At 41.2% G+C, this 16,135-nt stretch overlaps 1 protein-coding gene across 2 annotated transcripts in view; it reads right to left on the bottom strand.

Moving 5' to 3' along the window:
* The window catches only part of GHR (growth hormone receptor), a 378,351-nt gene that overhangs the window by 138,663 nt on the left and 223,553 nt on the right, over nt 1–16,135 (bottom strand). For both annotated transcript variants that reach the window (XM_075839462.1, XM_075839453.1), the window contains one exon: nt 2,491–2,571. In XM_075839462.1, the coding sequence (XP_075695577.1) occupies nt 2,491–2,560 (70 nt within the window). In that variant the 5' untranslated portion in view covers nt 2,561–2,571. The remainder of the gene's footprint in view (nt 1–2,490; nt 2,572–16,135) is intronic.

The raw sequence follows: 16,135 nt of genomic DNA, 5'->3' as shown, positions 1-16,135 counted from the left end.
AGTGTACTAAAATACATTTTTGTTCTTGTTGACTCAGCAGGGACACTATTTTAATAGGGAAAGAAATTTATTAGAAAACATCTTCAAAGATATCAGGATAAGAAGGTCCTTCCCTGCAGTATGGATTGAGGGAGAGGGAGAATATCAAACCTACATTTTCATGTTCTGAATGGAATTAGTTTCACCATAATGAAGCCGTAAGCTTAAGGGTAAATTGACACGTAGCGCAATTACTGCTGATTATCCGCAATGGATATCGTTGCGGAAAATGTGCAGCATAATACAGTAGCAGCAAAGTGGATGAGATTTGAACAAATCTCCTCCACACGCTGCTTAATTGATGAGCGGAAAAAGCGCTCAGAAATTGACCTGCGGTGCGTTTTTTTTAATCCGCAGCATGTCAATTGTATTTGTGTAATTGCTGCTTTCTTGTTGCGGGTTACCCCCAGAGTTTAATGGGATGTAAAACCCACAACAAATAGCAAATGTTGTGATTTTTGCAGTGGAAAATCTGCGATTCCACCGTAAAAATCGCAACTCATAATTTCTTTTTAAATCTTAAACTTACCCAGAGTTCTGTGCCTCTCCTTCCAGGCTGGCCTCCTGGGATGACGTTTCATTCCATGTGACCGCTTTAGTCAATCAGAGGCTGTAGCGGTCACATGGGATAAAACGTCATCCCAGGGCTGCAGATTGTCAGGACGTTTGTCACCATGTTAAGTATTCATTTTTTTTTTCGGTGCAGGATTTCCGCACCACAAATTGGTGCGGCCGCCAGGGCGGATACGCTGTGTACTTTTTCGCAACATATCCGCCCCATGTGAACATAGTCTTAGCAGCCAAAAATGTGTGTCGTTCTACACAACCTTACATTGAGACACACAATGGGGAAGATTTATCAAAATGAGTTCAAAAGAGAAGTTCCTCACAGCAACCAATCAGGGATCAATTTTCGCTCACTAAGAAGCCTTTGAAAAATGAGTGCTGGAATCTGATTGGTTGCTGTGGCCAACTACTCCTCCTTTCTCTTGTACTAGTTTTGATAAATCACCTCCATTGTGTGCGGGATCCATTATTGCTGGTAGTCACCAGTTGCAGCTGATGAAATCCCATATATGTAGTCAGGTATGTAAAATTGTTATGTTTATGGCATTGCACATACAATAAGTAATGTTTATAAAAAAACAACAGCATAATAATAGTAGCTGATGACACTAAAACATAGTGGCTAATAGGAGTACATTCATTACGTCAAACCCTGTGCACACGATGCGTATTACATGCGGAATTATGGCACGTATTTTCCTGCGGCAAACCTGGAGCATAATGCAGTAACAGCGAAGTAAGGCCTTATTCACACGAACGTGTTTAACGTCCGTGATACGCGCGTGAAAATCACGCGCGTCGCACAGACCTATGTTAGCCAATGGGGCCGTGATTTTCACGCAGCGTAAAACTCACAACATGTCCTATACTTGGGCGTTTTTCGCGCATCACGCACCCATTGAAGTCAATGGGTGCGTGAAAATCACATGCAGCACACGGAAGCACTTCCGTGTGTCGCGCGTGATTTGCGCAACAGTAGATCAAGAAATTAAGGGAAAAATAAAACCACTTCCGTCATTTCTTTTTCTAAACATCAATACCGCATGTCATAAGGATGGCATATTCGTTAAAAACAAGCAGCCACGCAGCAAACACTTATGACACACGGAACTCACAACGTTCGTGTGAATAAGGCCTAAATGAGATCTGAAGTAATCTCATCTGCACGTTGAAGAATTTTTCCACACGTTAATTGACCTGCGGTGCGTATTTTAAATCCAGCAGCATGTCAATTTATCTTGCGTTTCTGCCTGCGAATTGTATCTGCCAAGTTTATAAAAATACGCACCAGAATTCGCAGCATAAAAACCGCACCTATTTCTCCATGAAAATGTAAAAACTGCACCTAAAACCGCATACAAAAACGCACTACATGGTGCAGATTTTACCTGCAGAATTACCTGCAGTTTTGATGCATATTTTGTCCACCAAATTACGCAAGTGTGAATGTAGCCTTAGGATGCCTTTCTATGAACCTAAGCAGAGAGCAGTTCTAGCTTTGGCAGTTCTAGCTTTGGCAGACCCGACCTGTCCTTGTATTAGATGGTTGGCCATTTATTTGTATGTAGTACATGGCCAGGCGCAGCTTCCCACAATAACAACTGATTACTGGGGGCTTTTGAAGCAATAGAAAAACAATTATTTTTGTATTAAACTTGTCAGTTTAGTGATTTTTCTTTTAGTTGGCACATTTCCCAACCACACTCAATGACTCTTTGTGAACAACCAAGAAACAGAAAGAATCATATACATACATGAATTCAGCAATACATAGAAATGTACGCTCTATGAAACAACATTATACTAATAGAATTGTACCAGAATGCAGGAAACATGGACGCAAGAAAAGTGATAAAAAGTCCTAATAGAAATGGCACGACTTACCTTCACTTGCTGAGACGAAGCCACCTGGACAGACTAGTGCCAGTGTTGCCAGGAGTAGCCAAAGATCCATGCCTCTGTAAACTGCATTTAAAGAAAAAACTATTAAACTTATGCAAAACTTATAGTAACACATTAATACATAAATAGGCTTAATCCTTCGGGGATTGAGGGTGTTTTTGTACTTATACATAGCTGCATTGCCATAGTTGATATGAAGTACAGTGCGACACATTTGTTGCCCTTCTAAAACTGCCATCTGATCCAAAAAGGAAGAGTGGCAAACAGGAAAGCTTTTCTACCTCACTTACTTTTTGGACCTGATGGCAGGTTTGGAAAAAATAAAACCGCCATTGCAGCCGCAGCTGTGGGGGTGTTGTGTGGCCTTATAGTTTGGCTTATGAGTTAATACATAACCTTGAAATATTCCCAGAATGGAAAGTAAAGACATTTATGATCATATCTACAACCTGCATAGACAATATTTCAAGAGCAATTCCAATCAGATATGAAAATACTCATAAACATTCAGATTGATATTCTTGATGTCCATAGGGGGCAGTATCATATAAGTTTACTAAGCCACCCTCTTTGAATGGGTTATTCGGAACATAAACCTATGCTTCAATCGGTAGGGGTCCAACCCCTGGGATAACCACTGATCAGAAAAATTTAGGGACTGTTAAAACTCAAGTGAGCGCTGCTTTTCCTTCATCGTTTACACAGGCAAAGCCCACTACATATAAGTATGGCTGTGTTTGCTACTGGAGAGCGGTCTCTTAGATGGTACTCAGCCGCAGTACCAGGCAAAGCCACCCGTAGGGTCAAACCGATGAGCTTGGGTATACAATGAAGGGAAAGCGTCATTGGCTGGTGCACCACGACCCTTCATTCTAAAAGATATAATTTCTGCTTCATACGATGGGATTTATCATTCCGGAAGTCATGGTTATTATGTATTGTATGATATATTTACCATTGTATATTGTTCAGTATTTTATAGCTCAGAAGAAGCAAACTTCTACAGCCGGGGCTTTTGAATGAGCCCAGAGCTGGGCGGTGATCTTGTGTGTAATGTGCACGTGTAGTAATACAAAGAGCTAAATTTGACTGTACCACAATATTTTTAATTACTTTACTACCAAAAAGTTTTAAAGAAAGAAGCACTTGGCTATAAAATCACACTAAAATATATGTCCCCATCTGCAGTTTTTGACTAAAGGGGCTGTCGGCTTTTTAAAATCCTCAGTACATAACCTGAGGACTGGATTGGGAAACACTGATTTAAACATAAAATGTTTCTATAAACCAATGGACTGATTTGTCAATTAGCATTTTGCAGAACTGTCGGCCCTAAAGGACAGTATTCCAAATATTTTGCTAATAAAACACAGGAAGTAAAGCAAAGTATTTGTGTAAATCGTCCGTGTGACGGACATTCTTTTTAACGACCTTCACATGGATGCATGTATTTCTATGGGGCTGTTCACACGGCCGTTGTTTTAACGGATCCGTGTGAAGGGCCCATAAAAAAATAGGACATGTCCTATTTGTGTCCGTTTTCAGGTATCCCTCAATAGACTCAAGTTTTTCACGGCCGATTTCACACACGTTTGTCTGAATAAAGCTTTACATTTTAAATCTCAGCTTTCTTGACATGTCTGTTTTAGTAAAGAAATTGTATTCCCCATAAAATAACAATTCTGGAACATATTAACTTAGAACTCTGAGATGTGTTATTCCTCTTTTATTCCTCCCGGAAATGTATGAATAAATTGACAACTAGGTGTAAACATTCCTATTATCAATAGGGTGTATCAGAGTCTGTAGTGATACAGCCCTTTTTACAAGCGTAATGGTAACACCCAATCGTCCATTTATTCATACATTTCCAGGAGGAATAACGGGGACAGCCCAACACAGTTATAAGAAATAGAATAGTTTTTCTCACAGTCCATATCATTATAGGCAAATAAATCAAGAAAAAGTATGTTTTGGGATGAGATTTTACAGTGATGTGAATAAAGAAGATAGAAAAGGAATGGGCCCCCCTTTGTCTAGGGGTCCCACAGCAACAACATGGGCTACCGTATTTTTCGTACTATAAGATGCACCTGACCATAAGATGCACCCAGGTTTTAGACAACAGAAAATAGGCAAAAAATTATTTGTTAAAAAATGATGTAGGCCCTTGAGATTGGAGCTCCTAACCACTATCAAGTCTTTCTTACTAGACTTCGCTGTTTGAACACAAATATGTTGTGATTCCGTGACTATGACTGCAGGAAGCTATAGCATCTATGCCTATTCAAAGTCGGACTGCTGGTCCTATGCATGTTCCTTGCCCATCATGTCCTTCAACAGACCAAAATTGCCAATCTAGCAACTATGGCATCTGTCATATTGGCTGATGCTGCTTCTAAACGTCTAGACTCCAAACAATTAACTTTTGTAAAATGGTCTGCTTAACTATGTGATATACAAGGCCTAAGGCCCTGCTTTTAATAGATTTGGGTCAGAGCCGCTTGCTGTTTTCTGTACTTGACTTCCACTGCAGTACTGGACTTGCAGTGTGTACAGACAACTTTCCATGCCTACGACATAAAGGCAACATTTCCAAAGTCACAGGGAGAGAATTGAAGTCCACAAATTTCTCAATACCAGTTCTACAGTCCGCAAACTTAAACTGAATAACCTAATACAAGGCCTAAAAAGTAAAACTTATTTTATCATATGTAGTATAATATTGAAGAAGGATTATTAATAAAATGTAGCTTTTATTAAGCTTGGTTAAAACATGGAACATCACACGTTTATTATGAAACATACACTGACATGCACAACATATAGATGTCAAAAGGGCACCTGTGCTCTGTAGCTAGAGTTAGGTCATGGCATACTCTATCTTGTAGTGCAATTGTCCACTACCGTTCGTGCCGTACCCTGTCTAATATCAAGTCTGCATTCAGACCAGATATCCCTACTCAGATCCGGAACTATTCCCTAAAATGCCCCGAGGTTAGATGAGTACAATATAAAACTCCTACTCCGACGCGTTGGCCACTGCCAAACACCAATGAGTTAGATCACACAAACTCCTGACGTCTCCCTGACGAACCTGAAATTGCACTACAAGAAGAGTATGCCATGACCCAACTCTAGCTACAGAGCACAGGAATCTACAACCGATGCATTTTTTACATCTATATGTTAGGTATGTCAGTGTATGTTTCATAATAAACGTGTGATGTTTCATATTTTAACCAAGCTTAAAGAGGCTCTGTCACCAGATTTTCAAACCCCTATCTCGTATTGCAGCAGATCGGCGCTGCAATGTAGATTACAGTAACGTTTTTTTTTTTTTCAAAAACTAGCATTTTTGGCCAAGTTATAAGCATTTTTATATTTATGCAAATTAGCCTTTCTTAAGTACAACTGGGCGTGTTTAAAGTTATGTCCAAGTGGGCGTGTATTGTGTGTGTACATCTGGGCGTTTTTACTTGTTTTACTAGCTGGGCGTTGTGAATAGAAGTGTATGATGCTGACGAATCAGCATCATCCACTTCTCTTCGTTAACACCCAGCTTCTGGCAGTGCCCAGACACACAGCGTGTTCTCGAGAGATCACGCTGTGACGTCACTTCCTGACCCAGGTCCTGCATCGTGTCGGACGAGCGAGGACACATCGGCACCAGGCGACAGAGGCTACAGTTGATTCTGCAGCAGCATCGGCGTTTGCAGGTAAGTCGATATAGCCTCTGTCGCCTGGTGCCGATGTGTCCTCGCTCGTCCGACACGATGCAGGACCTGGGGCAGGAAGTGACGTCACAGCGTGATCTCTCGAGAACACGCTGTGTGTCTGCGCACTGCCAGAAGCTGGGTGTTAACGAAGAGAAGTGGATGATGCTAATTCGTCAGCATCATACACTTCTATTCATAACGCCCAGCTAGTAAAACAAGTAAGAACGCCCAGCTAGTAAAACAAGTAAAAACGCCCAGATGTACACACACAATACACACCCAGTTGGACATAAATTTAAACACGCCCAGTTGTACTTAAGAAAGGCTCATATGCATAAATATAAAAATGCTCATAACTTGGCCAAAAATGCTCGTTTTTGAAAAAAACAAAACACGTTACTGTTATCTACATTGCAGCGCCGATCTGCTGCAATATGAGATAGGGGTTTGAAAATCTGGTGACAGAGCCTCTTTAATAAAATCTACGTTTTATTAATAATCCTTCTTCAATATTATACTATAAGTGAAATCGGAAGGAATTAAGGGGAACCAGCCCGGTATTGAATATCTGGGAACGTTATAAATTATTTTATCATATACTGTATATACAGTGATGAACATTGATCATCTTGTTACAATGACGCCTGTCACGAGTTGGAATATATTAGCAGCAAGTGAACAGTCAGTTCTTCAACTTGATATGTTGGAAGAAGGAAAAATGGGCAAGTGTAAGGATCTGAGCGACTTTGACAAGGGCCATATTGTGATGGCTAGACGACTGGGTCAGAGCATCTCGAATATGTCAGATCTTGTGGGGTGTTCCCATTATGCAGTGGTTAGTACCTTCCAAAAGTGGTCCAAGGAAGGACAACCAGTAAGCTGTAGACAGGGTGATGGGCACTCAAATCTCATTGATGCATATGGGGAGTGAAGACTACCCAATCTGGTCGACAGAATCCCACAGAAGACCTACTGTTGCACAAATTGCAAAAAAAAGTTAATGCTGGATATGATGGTTTTATAGGGTGGATTAGGAATGGTACCCCATATTGAGTTTCTTCAATCCCCTGTCTACATGCATAAATTATATTCACTTGAGACTGGTGTTGTTTTATGATTTTTTTTTGTATATTAAAGCTTAAGTTTTAAGTAGTGGTCCTCTCTGTGAAAAATATTAAATTCGACTTTCCACTCGTTTCTCTATATAGCTTGCTGACAGCTGTTTGGTCAGTCCTGGGATTACCTATGATAGAAAGGTGTCAGAACACACAGTACATTGCAACTTGCTGCGTTTAGGGCTGCGTAGCTGCAGAATAAGATGATCCCTGTCCACTGCTGAAAGCGCGTGAGCATCAGAACTGGACTATGGAGAAATAGTAGAAGGTGGCCTGATATATATATATTACAATGGAAACATGGAGCTCAGACTGGTGGTGCTCGGATAGGATTCAACTTTATATTCATAGAGTAAACAAAAACCTGGCACTCAAATGTGCAATATAGAAATTGGTTTATTCTTTTTGACAATCCACAGATATATGTGACATTTTGGTCAGCACAAGATCTTTTTCATACACCCACCGTTCAAAAGTTTAGGGTCACCTAGAAATTTCCTTATTTTTGAAAGAAAAGCACAGTGTTTTTTAACGAAGATAACATTAAATTAATCATAAATACACTCTATACATTGTTACTGTGCTAAATGACTATTCTAGCTGGAAACGTCTGGTTTTTAATGCAATATCTACATAGGTGTATAGAGGCCCATTTCCAGCAACCATCACTCCAGTGTTCTAATGGTACATTGTGTTTGATAACTATGTTAGAAGGCTAATGGATGATTAGAAAACACTTGAAAACCCTTGTGCAATTATGTTAGCACCGCTGTAAACAGTTTTGCTGTTTAGAGGAGCTATAAAACTGACCTTCCTTTGAGCTAGTTGAGAATCTGGAGCATTACATTTGTGGGTTCGATTAAACTCTCAAAATGGCTAGAAAAAGAGAGCTTTCATGTGAAACTCGACAGTCTATTCTTGTTCTTAGAAATGAAGGCTATTCCATGCGAGAAATTGCCAAGAAACTGAAGATTTCCTACAACGGTGTGTACTACTTCCTTCAGAGGACAGCACAAATAGTCTCTAACCAGAGTAGAAAGAGAAGTGGGAGGCTCCGCTACACAACTGAGCAACAAGACAAGTACATTAGAGTCTCTAGTTTGAGAAATAGACGCATCACAGGTCCTCAACTGGCAGCTTCATTAAATAGTACCCGCAAAACGCCAGTGTCAACGTCTACAGTAAAGAGGCGACTCCGGGATGCTGGCCTTCAGGGCAGAGTGGCAAAGAAAAAGCCATATCTGAGACTGGCTAATAAAAGGAAAAGATTAATATGGGCAAAAGCACACAGACATTGGACAGAGGAAGATTGGAAAAAAGTGTTATGGACAGACAAATCGAAGTTTGAGGTGTTTTGAATCACACAGAAGAACATTTGTGAGACGCAGAACAAGTGAAAAGATGCTGGAAGAGTGCCTGACGCCATCTGTCAAGCATGGTGGAGGTAATGTGATGGTCTGGGGTTGCTTTGGTGCTGGTAAAGTGGGAGATTTGTACAAAGTAAAAGGGATTTTGAATAAGGAAGGCTATCTCTCCATTTTGCAACGCCATGCCATACCCTGTGGACAGCGCTTGATTGGAGCCAATTTCATCCTACAACAGGACAATGACCCAAAGCACACCTCCAAATTATGCAAGAACTATTTAGGGAAGAAGCAGGCAGCTGGTATTCTATTTGTAATGGAGTGGCCAGCGCAGTCACCAGATCTCAACCCCATAGAGCTGTATGGTACGCAAGAAGTGCCCATCAAGCCAATCCAACTTGTGGGAGGGGCTTCTGGAAGGATGGGGTGAAATTTCTCCCGATTACCTCAGCAAATTAACAGCTAGAATGCCAAAGGTCTGCAATGCTGTAATTGCTGCAAATGGAGCATTCTTTGACGAAAGCAAAGTTTGAAGGAGAAAATTATTATTTGAAATAAAAATCATTATTTCTAACCTTGTCAATGTCTTGACTATATTTTCTATTTGTTTTGCAACTCATTTGATAAATATAAGTGTGAGTTTTCATAGAAAACACAAAATTGTCTGGGTGACCCCAAACTTTTGTACGGTAGTGTATATTCGGATAGCGTATCTTAAGTCAGGCAAATCTTGCGCTGTTTTCTACGGCGTCTGTTGCTAGTGAGAGAGAGCCTTCCTCTCACTAGCGACGGATGTCACAGAAAATACAGCGAGATTTGACTGTGTGTGTGATATCTATTATATGTTAACAATAAGTCTATGCGATCAAATCTCTCAACATGTCCACAATTCAGAAATACAATATTACAATTCAGAAATACAATATTAATATTCCCCATGTTTTATAATACTGCACATAAATCCCATTCTTCACGAAGGGGAAACGAAGAAATATTTTCCTCTCCCCAGTGATGCATTATTACAGTCACTTGGATTGATCATTACAGTCACGGTTGGGTTCCCTGGCATTTTTTTCTCCCTGAATGAGTGGGTGTGGAGCATTTATGAATCCCTTTAGATACTACAATAAGACAGTTTGTCTTATAAAAACAGACATTTAAGATAAAACCATGATGAAATAACTATGGAAAAAAGTTTCTGCATGAAGATGTCTACAGTGTTCTGTATGTACTAACGTAAGGAATGGCCTTTGATGATTACCAAGTTGTAGTGTAGCAATAAGGTATTCTAGAGGTTAAAATTGCAACTGGGGAGTTATAAGTAGGAGGCACAGAGAAGCAGTGACATGGTATGTGACAGCTGTGTTTGTCATTTAGCACAAAATACAGTGATAAAAGATTGTGTTATTTGTGGCTTTACATGGGACTGCAGGTAAGCATACTGCATCATCTTAGTGTGCAACCTCAAAGGCAAGGGCATGCATACCAAAGAGACTGCGTGCTATTTCTATGGGGTCTGTAGAGAGAGAGGGGGGGACCCAGTTCAGGGTGTCCACATGCCCCACCTGGTGAAGTGAGCATGGACAGGGTTGTCCCTCTTCAGACTCTGCAACTTTAACAAACAAGGGAGGAGGAAACCATCTCAGGGGGACTGTTATCAACCTTCTCTCCTACAAAGTATGGGAAGTTGGGTTGGAGAACAACCTCTGTGTCTTATTGGTCTCATATGGGGAGCATGTGTTATGAGCCAACATATGGAAGGGCCCCATTATAATTTTTGCTCGAGGCCAGTGTTCAGCAACCTTCGGGACTCCGGCTGTTATAGAACTTAAATTCCCACCATGCCCTGACAGCTTTTGAATGGAATAATAAAGACTTGCTGGGATTTATAGTTCCACAACAGCTGGATTGCCGAAGGTTGCTCACCCCTGCACTAGGCCCTCTTTACAGGAGAATTTCTTTACTATTATAAGTCCCTTTATATCCTCCCCACCCACCCCGACACTTTACCTAAAATCGAGACATTTCTTGCGTCTATTACTACTCCCCCTAGAGCCCAAAATGAAAAAGCAGGCCTTTGAGCCCCATTTATGATAAAGGAAATCACTTCAGTTCTCTCATCTATTCCTAACGGCAAATGCCCAGGTCCTGATAGGTTTCCCATGGACTACTATAAGATAGAAAACCCTACTGCTCCATTTTTTAATTTATGCAATGCCTTTCTCTCTGGGACCAAGCCATCTCCTCAATCTGTAGAAGCCAGTATTATGCTTCTCCATAAAGAGGGAAAGGACTCGCAAAATTGTGGGCGCTATAAGTCCATATCATTGCTTAATGCGGATATGAAATGGTGGGCAAAGATCTGAGCAGAACAGATGAAGAAACTGCTTCCATAATTATTTGGTGAGCAGGTAAGCTTCAACCCAGGTAGAGAGGGTAAATTCGATACTACTAGAATACACCATGCCATTCACTATGCTAAATCTTCACAAGCACCTTTAGTCCTTCTTGGTACTTACGCCGAGAAGGCATTTGACAGGGCGAATTAGTTATTCATAGAAGATCTTTGCAAATGTTTGATTTCCAGTGCCTTGATGCTATTTTTTCCACTATGTTCAGCCCTAAGCGCAAAAATTGCATATGGATGGCATTCTCTCGCCTCCGTTCTATATAACAAATGGGACGCAGCAGCGATGCCCTTTGTCACCCACCCTTTTTTTTATATAGCCATGGAAGTGTTGATCTAACAGATTAGGCAGAATCAATAAATCGCAGGTTTACAAATCGGTAACGATTGTCACACTACGGCAGCGTTTGCAAATGACCTTTTAATATGAACAAATCCCAGAGTAGCACATATTGGACATATTTCAGACTTTTGGAATTATCTCAAACTTTAAAATCAATTTTACTAAGGCCTTATTCACACGGACGTGTCCGTTTTGCGCGCGCATGAAATTCACTTACAGTCTGAACGGTAACATACAGTCTGAACGGAACATAGGTCCGTGCGATTGAGTACAGGGTAGTCACCTATAGGTGGCACTAGAAAGTTTTCTTCCTTCCTACGGAGTGTTATTTTGCATACTTTTTTTCCCAGGGACCATTAACTTTAAGGCTGGGTTCACACGTGGCGGAATTTCACTTAAATTACGCTGCGGACACTCCGCAGCGTTAATCCGCAGCGGAGCCGTTTCTGCATTGACTTCCACTTCTATTTAGAAGTGTTCGTTTAGACGATGCGTAACATTCCGCTGCGGAGCATAGGCTGCGGAGCGGAATTTGGTGTCCGCAGCATGCTCTGTCTGTTGCGGAGCAGTGGCGGACTCATGGCGGAATTTCTCCATTGACTTCAATGGAGATTCTAAGTTCCGCAATGAAGTCCGCAGCTGTCATGCACATGTTATGTGTGCTGCGGATGCGTCTTGCTTTTTTGCCATGACATTTCTTCATTCTGGCTGGACCTATGTATTTCTAGGTCTACAGACAGACTGAGGAAGTCAATGGGGCTCCCATAATTACGGGTGACTATGTGTGTGCACCCGTAATTACAGGAGCGTTGCTAGGAGATGTCTGTAAATAGTCACTGTCCAGGGTGCTGAAAGAGTTAAGCGATCGGCAGTAACTGTTTCTGCCCCCTGGACAGTGACTACCGATCACAATATACAGCAACCTGTAAAAAAATATAAGTTCATACTTACCGAGAACTCCCTGCTTCTGTCTCCAGTCCGGCCTCCCAGGATGACGTTTCAGTCTAAGTGACGGCTGCAGCCAATCACAGGCCAAGCACAGGCTGCAGCGGTCACATGGACTGGCGCGTCATCCAGGGAGGTCGGGCTGGATGCCGAAAGAGGGACGCGTCACCAAGACAACGGCCGGTAAGTATGAAATTCGTTTACTTTCACTAGGGAAAGTGCTGTCCCTTCCCTCTATCCTGCACTGATAGGGAGAAGGGAAGCACTTTTCCCGCAGTCCGCAGCAGCTAGTCCGCATCAATTTACTGCACATTTTGTGCAGATCCGCAGCAGAATCTGCAACGCAGATTCTGTGCGGCATTGATGCGGACAGTTGCGGACGAAATCCGCCACGTGTGGTCATGCCCTAAGACTCCGTACCAGCTGGATCTCTGCAAAAAGAATCAGTACCTTCAAAGAGCTTAAAATCAAGTTATGCCATTTTCTTCTGCTGAAGTAGTGTATGTGAACTGACCTAACCTCTACTGGGTCAGCTACTGGTGTGGCCTGTGAGATTTGTAAAGTTGTGTCCACAAAAAATAGATGAAGAAATTGTGATGGTATACAACTTTTTGCATTACCACCCTATATTTATAGTGCCAACATGTTCGACAGAACTAAAATCCACTGCAAATTCAGTTATCCAATTTTAAAATTTCTTTCATCATACAAATTTGTTAATCAATAATGGTTTTATAATGGTGACTATTAAAATCTATGCTGATGGTGCCTTTCTAGGATTTAAACTAATAAAAGCACCTTGCAAACTACACTGTGTGCACAATTATTAGGCAAGGGATTATTTTGACCATGTCATCATTTTTATACATATTTTCCAACTCCAAGCTATATAAACTGGACTGCTTATTGGATTAAGCATATCAGGTGATTTGTATTTGTGTAATGAGGGAAAGTGTGGCCTAAGAAGATCAAGACCCTATAACAAGGCGCGCAGAATTATTAGGCAGCTTGTGTTCCACTGGCAACATGGGCCAAAAAAGAGATTTAACTGACTGAAAAGTAAAAAATTGTCGTTCAGAGGGATGCAGCACTCTTTGATAAGATATTGGGGCGTGATCACAAAACCATCAAACATTTTGTTGCAAATAGTCAACAGGGTGGCAAGAAACATAAGCTGCAAATTAACTGCCAAAGATATGAGAAGAATCAAACGTGAAGCGACCAGGAACCCATTATCCTCCAGTGCTGTCATATTCCAGAACTGCAATCTCCATGGATTGACCAGAAGTACAAGGTGTTCAGTGCTCAGAGACATGGCCAAGGTAAGGAAGCCTGAAACCCGACCACCACTGAACAAGAAACATAAGTTGAAATGTCAAGACTGGGCCAAGGAATATCAGAAAACAGATTTTTCAAAGGTTTTATGGACTGTTGAGATGAGAGTGACTCTTGACGGACCAGATGGATGGGCCCGTGGCTGGATCAGTAAAGGGCACAGAGCTCCACTTCGACTCAGACGCCAGCAAGGTGGAGGTGGCGGTACTGCTATGAGCTGGTATTATTAAATATGAGCTAGTTGGACCTTTTCGTGTTGAAGATGGACTAAAAATCATCTCGCAAACCTACTGCCAGTTATTAGAAGACACTTTCATCAAGCAGTGTTACAAGAAAAAGTCTGCGTCTTTCAAGAAAACCATGATTTTTATGCAGGACAACGCTCCATCGCATGCATCGAAGTACTCCACTGCATGGCTAGCCAGTAAAGGCCTTAAAGATGAAAAAATTATGACATGGCCCCTTTCCTCACCTGACCTAAACCCTACTGAGGAGTTGTGGGCACTTCTTAAACGGCATATTTACGGTGTAGGAAAACAGTACACCCCTCTGAACAGTGTCTGGGAGGCAGTAGTTGCTGCTGCACAAAAAGTTGATCGTCAGCAGATTAAGAAGCGGACAGACTCCATGGATGGAAGGCTTATGACTGCAATTGAAATGAAGGGGGGCTATATTGCTTACTGATTTTCTTTTTTGGAAATATTTATTTGTATATTTTGAGTTGTTTATTTATTATTCTCACTTTAATAGATGAAAATAAACAAGTGAGATGGGAAAATGTTCCTTTTTCATTTAGTCAGATAATAATCCTGCACACTAAGGGCTAGTTCACACTGAGTGTTTTTGACATGGAAACCGCGATTGAAACCGCGTCCAAAAATGGCTGAAATTGCTGCCCATTTATTTCAATGGGAAGCGGAGGTGTTTTTTTCCCGCGAGCGGAAAAAAATGCCCGTGGTAAAAAAAAGCGACATGCTCTTTCTTCCCACGGTTCCATCTCTGACCTTCCATTGAAATCAATGGGAGGCAGAGAAAGCGTTTTTCGTGGCCAAAGAAAGTGCAGGCAGGGCAAAATCTGCCTCAAAAGAGATTTTTTTCTGCAAAAAGCTCAATGTAAACATACCCTATTAGTTGGCCAATAAATATGTACACATACTCCTGCGAATGCCAAAACCTCACTTTTACTTTCTTAAATACTCAGGTTTGAGGTTTATTAACATTTTGGATTGACAGACAGCACTGTAGTTGTTCAATAATAAAATTAATCCTCAAAAATACAACTTGCCTAATAATATTGCACACAGTGTATAGTCATGGTAGTGCAATGTACCAACATGATTGGCCACCAGGGTCATACTGGACCACCAGAGTACCAGAGGATCCTGGCCCTAGGCTCTGATGACAATATAATGCGCCGCAAGGTCCAACAGAAGACACCACTTGGAGTTTACTTTGGGGACAGTCACTTGTCACTAAGGTCTATTTCTTATGGGTTTATTTACGAAAAAACCTGTTACACTTTATTGATGATATGTCCTGTGTGTATGATAACCAAGATTATGATGCAATAAAAAGTGGACAGGCACATGTTCTCTATATATATTTATAGAATAATTTCCTCTAGTGCGCTCAAGGTACCCCAGTCTGACAGTGTTAGTCACAGATTGCTACGTACTGGTATTGGGTCCGTACATACTTTTCTCTTTTTTTCCCATGAATGTTACACAATCTCACTTAGGTAATGAGTGGACCTGCTATCTGTCGTCATCATTGTGTGAGAAGGGAAACTCTCCAGAGTCCATTTCTACAGATGATTACCCTCTAACATCTCCTGTGCCTCGCAAACTAATTGGCACTGATGCCTGGAACGGGTTTTTCTAATAATGACAGGATGGTGACCTCCATGTTGTTTTCCTCAATGTTAGGGCTTCCTGGAATCTCTCTTCGATAACATAGACAAATGATAAAATACACATTGTAGTCACTAGCTCCCCGCTCTACTACTTCTTGTCGGCCTATGTTACTATAATGTAAAATATCAGTGCTCTACTTGGTTCCTTTTATGATCCACGGCTACTACATGACAAACAAGACATCTCATGTATCGGATGTTGCCATGGAGATAGGAAAATAAATCATATGTGACGTGTCATATGAGTTTGTCATGTAGCGCAAGCCGAGCGAAAGAAGAGACAGGTTAGAGCCAGAAACATGACAGATACATTGTCTATTAAACACAGGGCTATGTATGTTCCAGCAGCAATAATTTATTAGCAGTTTTGTTGATTTATACTTGCAGAGATTATATTCCAAATGTACATTTTTCTTTTATTCAGTCTACTTAGGCGCCTTTTACACCACATTTAGTATATACAACGGGAAAATCTCCCAATGTACAT

This window comes from Rhinoderma darwinii, chromosome 1 (assembly GCF_050947455.1).
Source record: "Rhinoderma darwinii isolate aRhiDar2 chromosome 1, aRhiDar2.hap1, whole genome shotgun sequence".
Classification (NCBI taxonomy): domain Eukaryota; kingdom Metazoa; phylum Chordata; class Amphibia; order Anura; family Rhinodermatidae; genus Rhinoderma; species Rhinoderma darwinii.
Note: the sequence above shows the minus strand (reverse complement) of the source record. Positions and strands in the feature narration are given on the sequence as shown.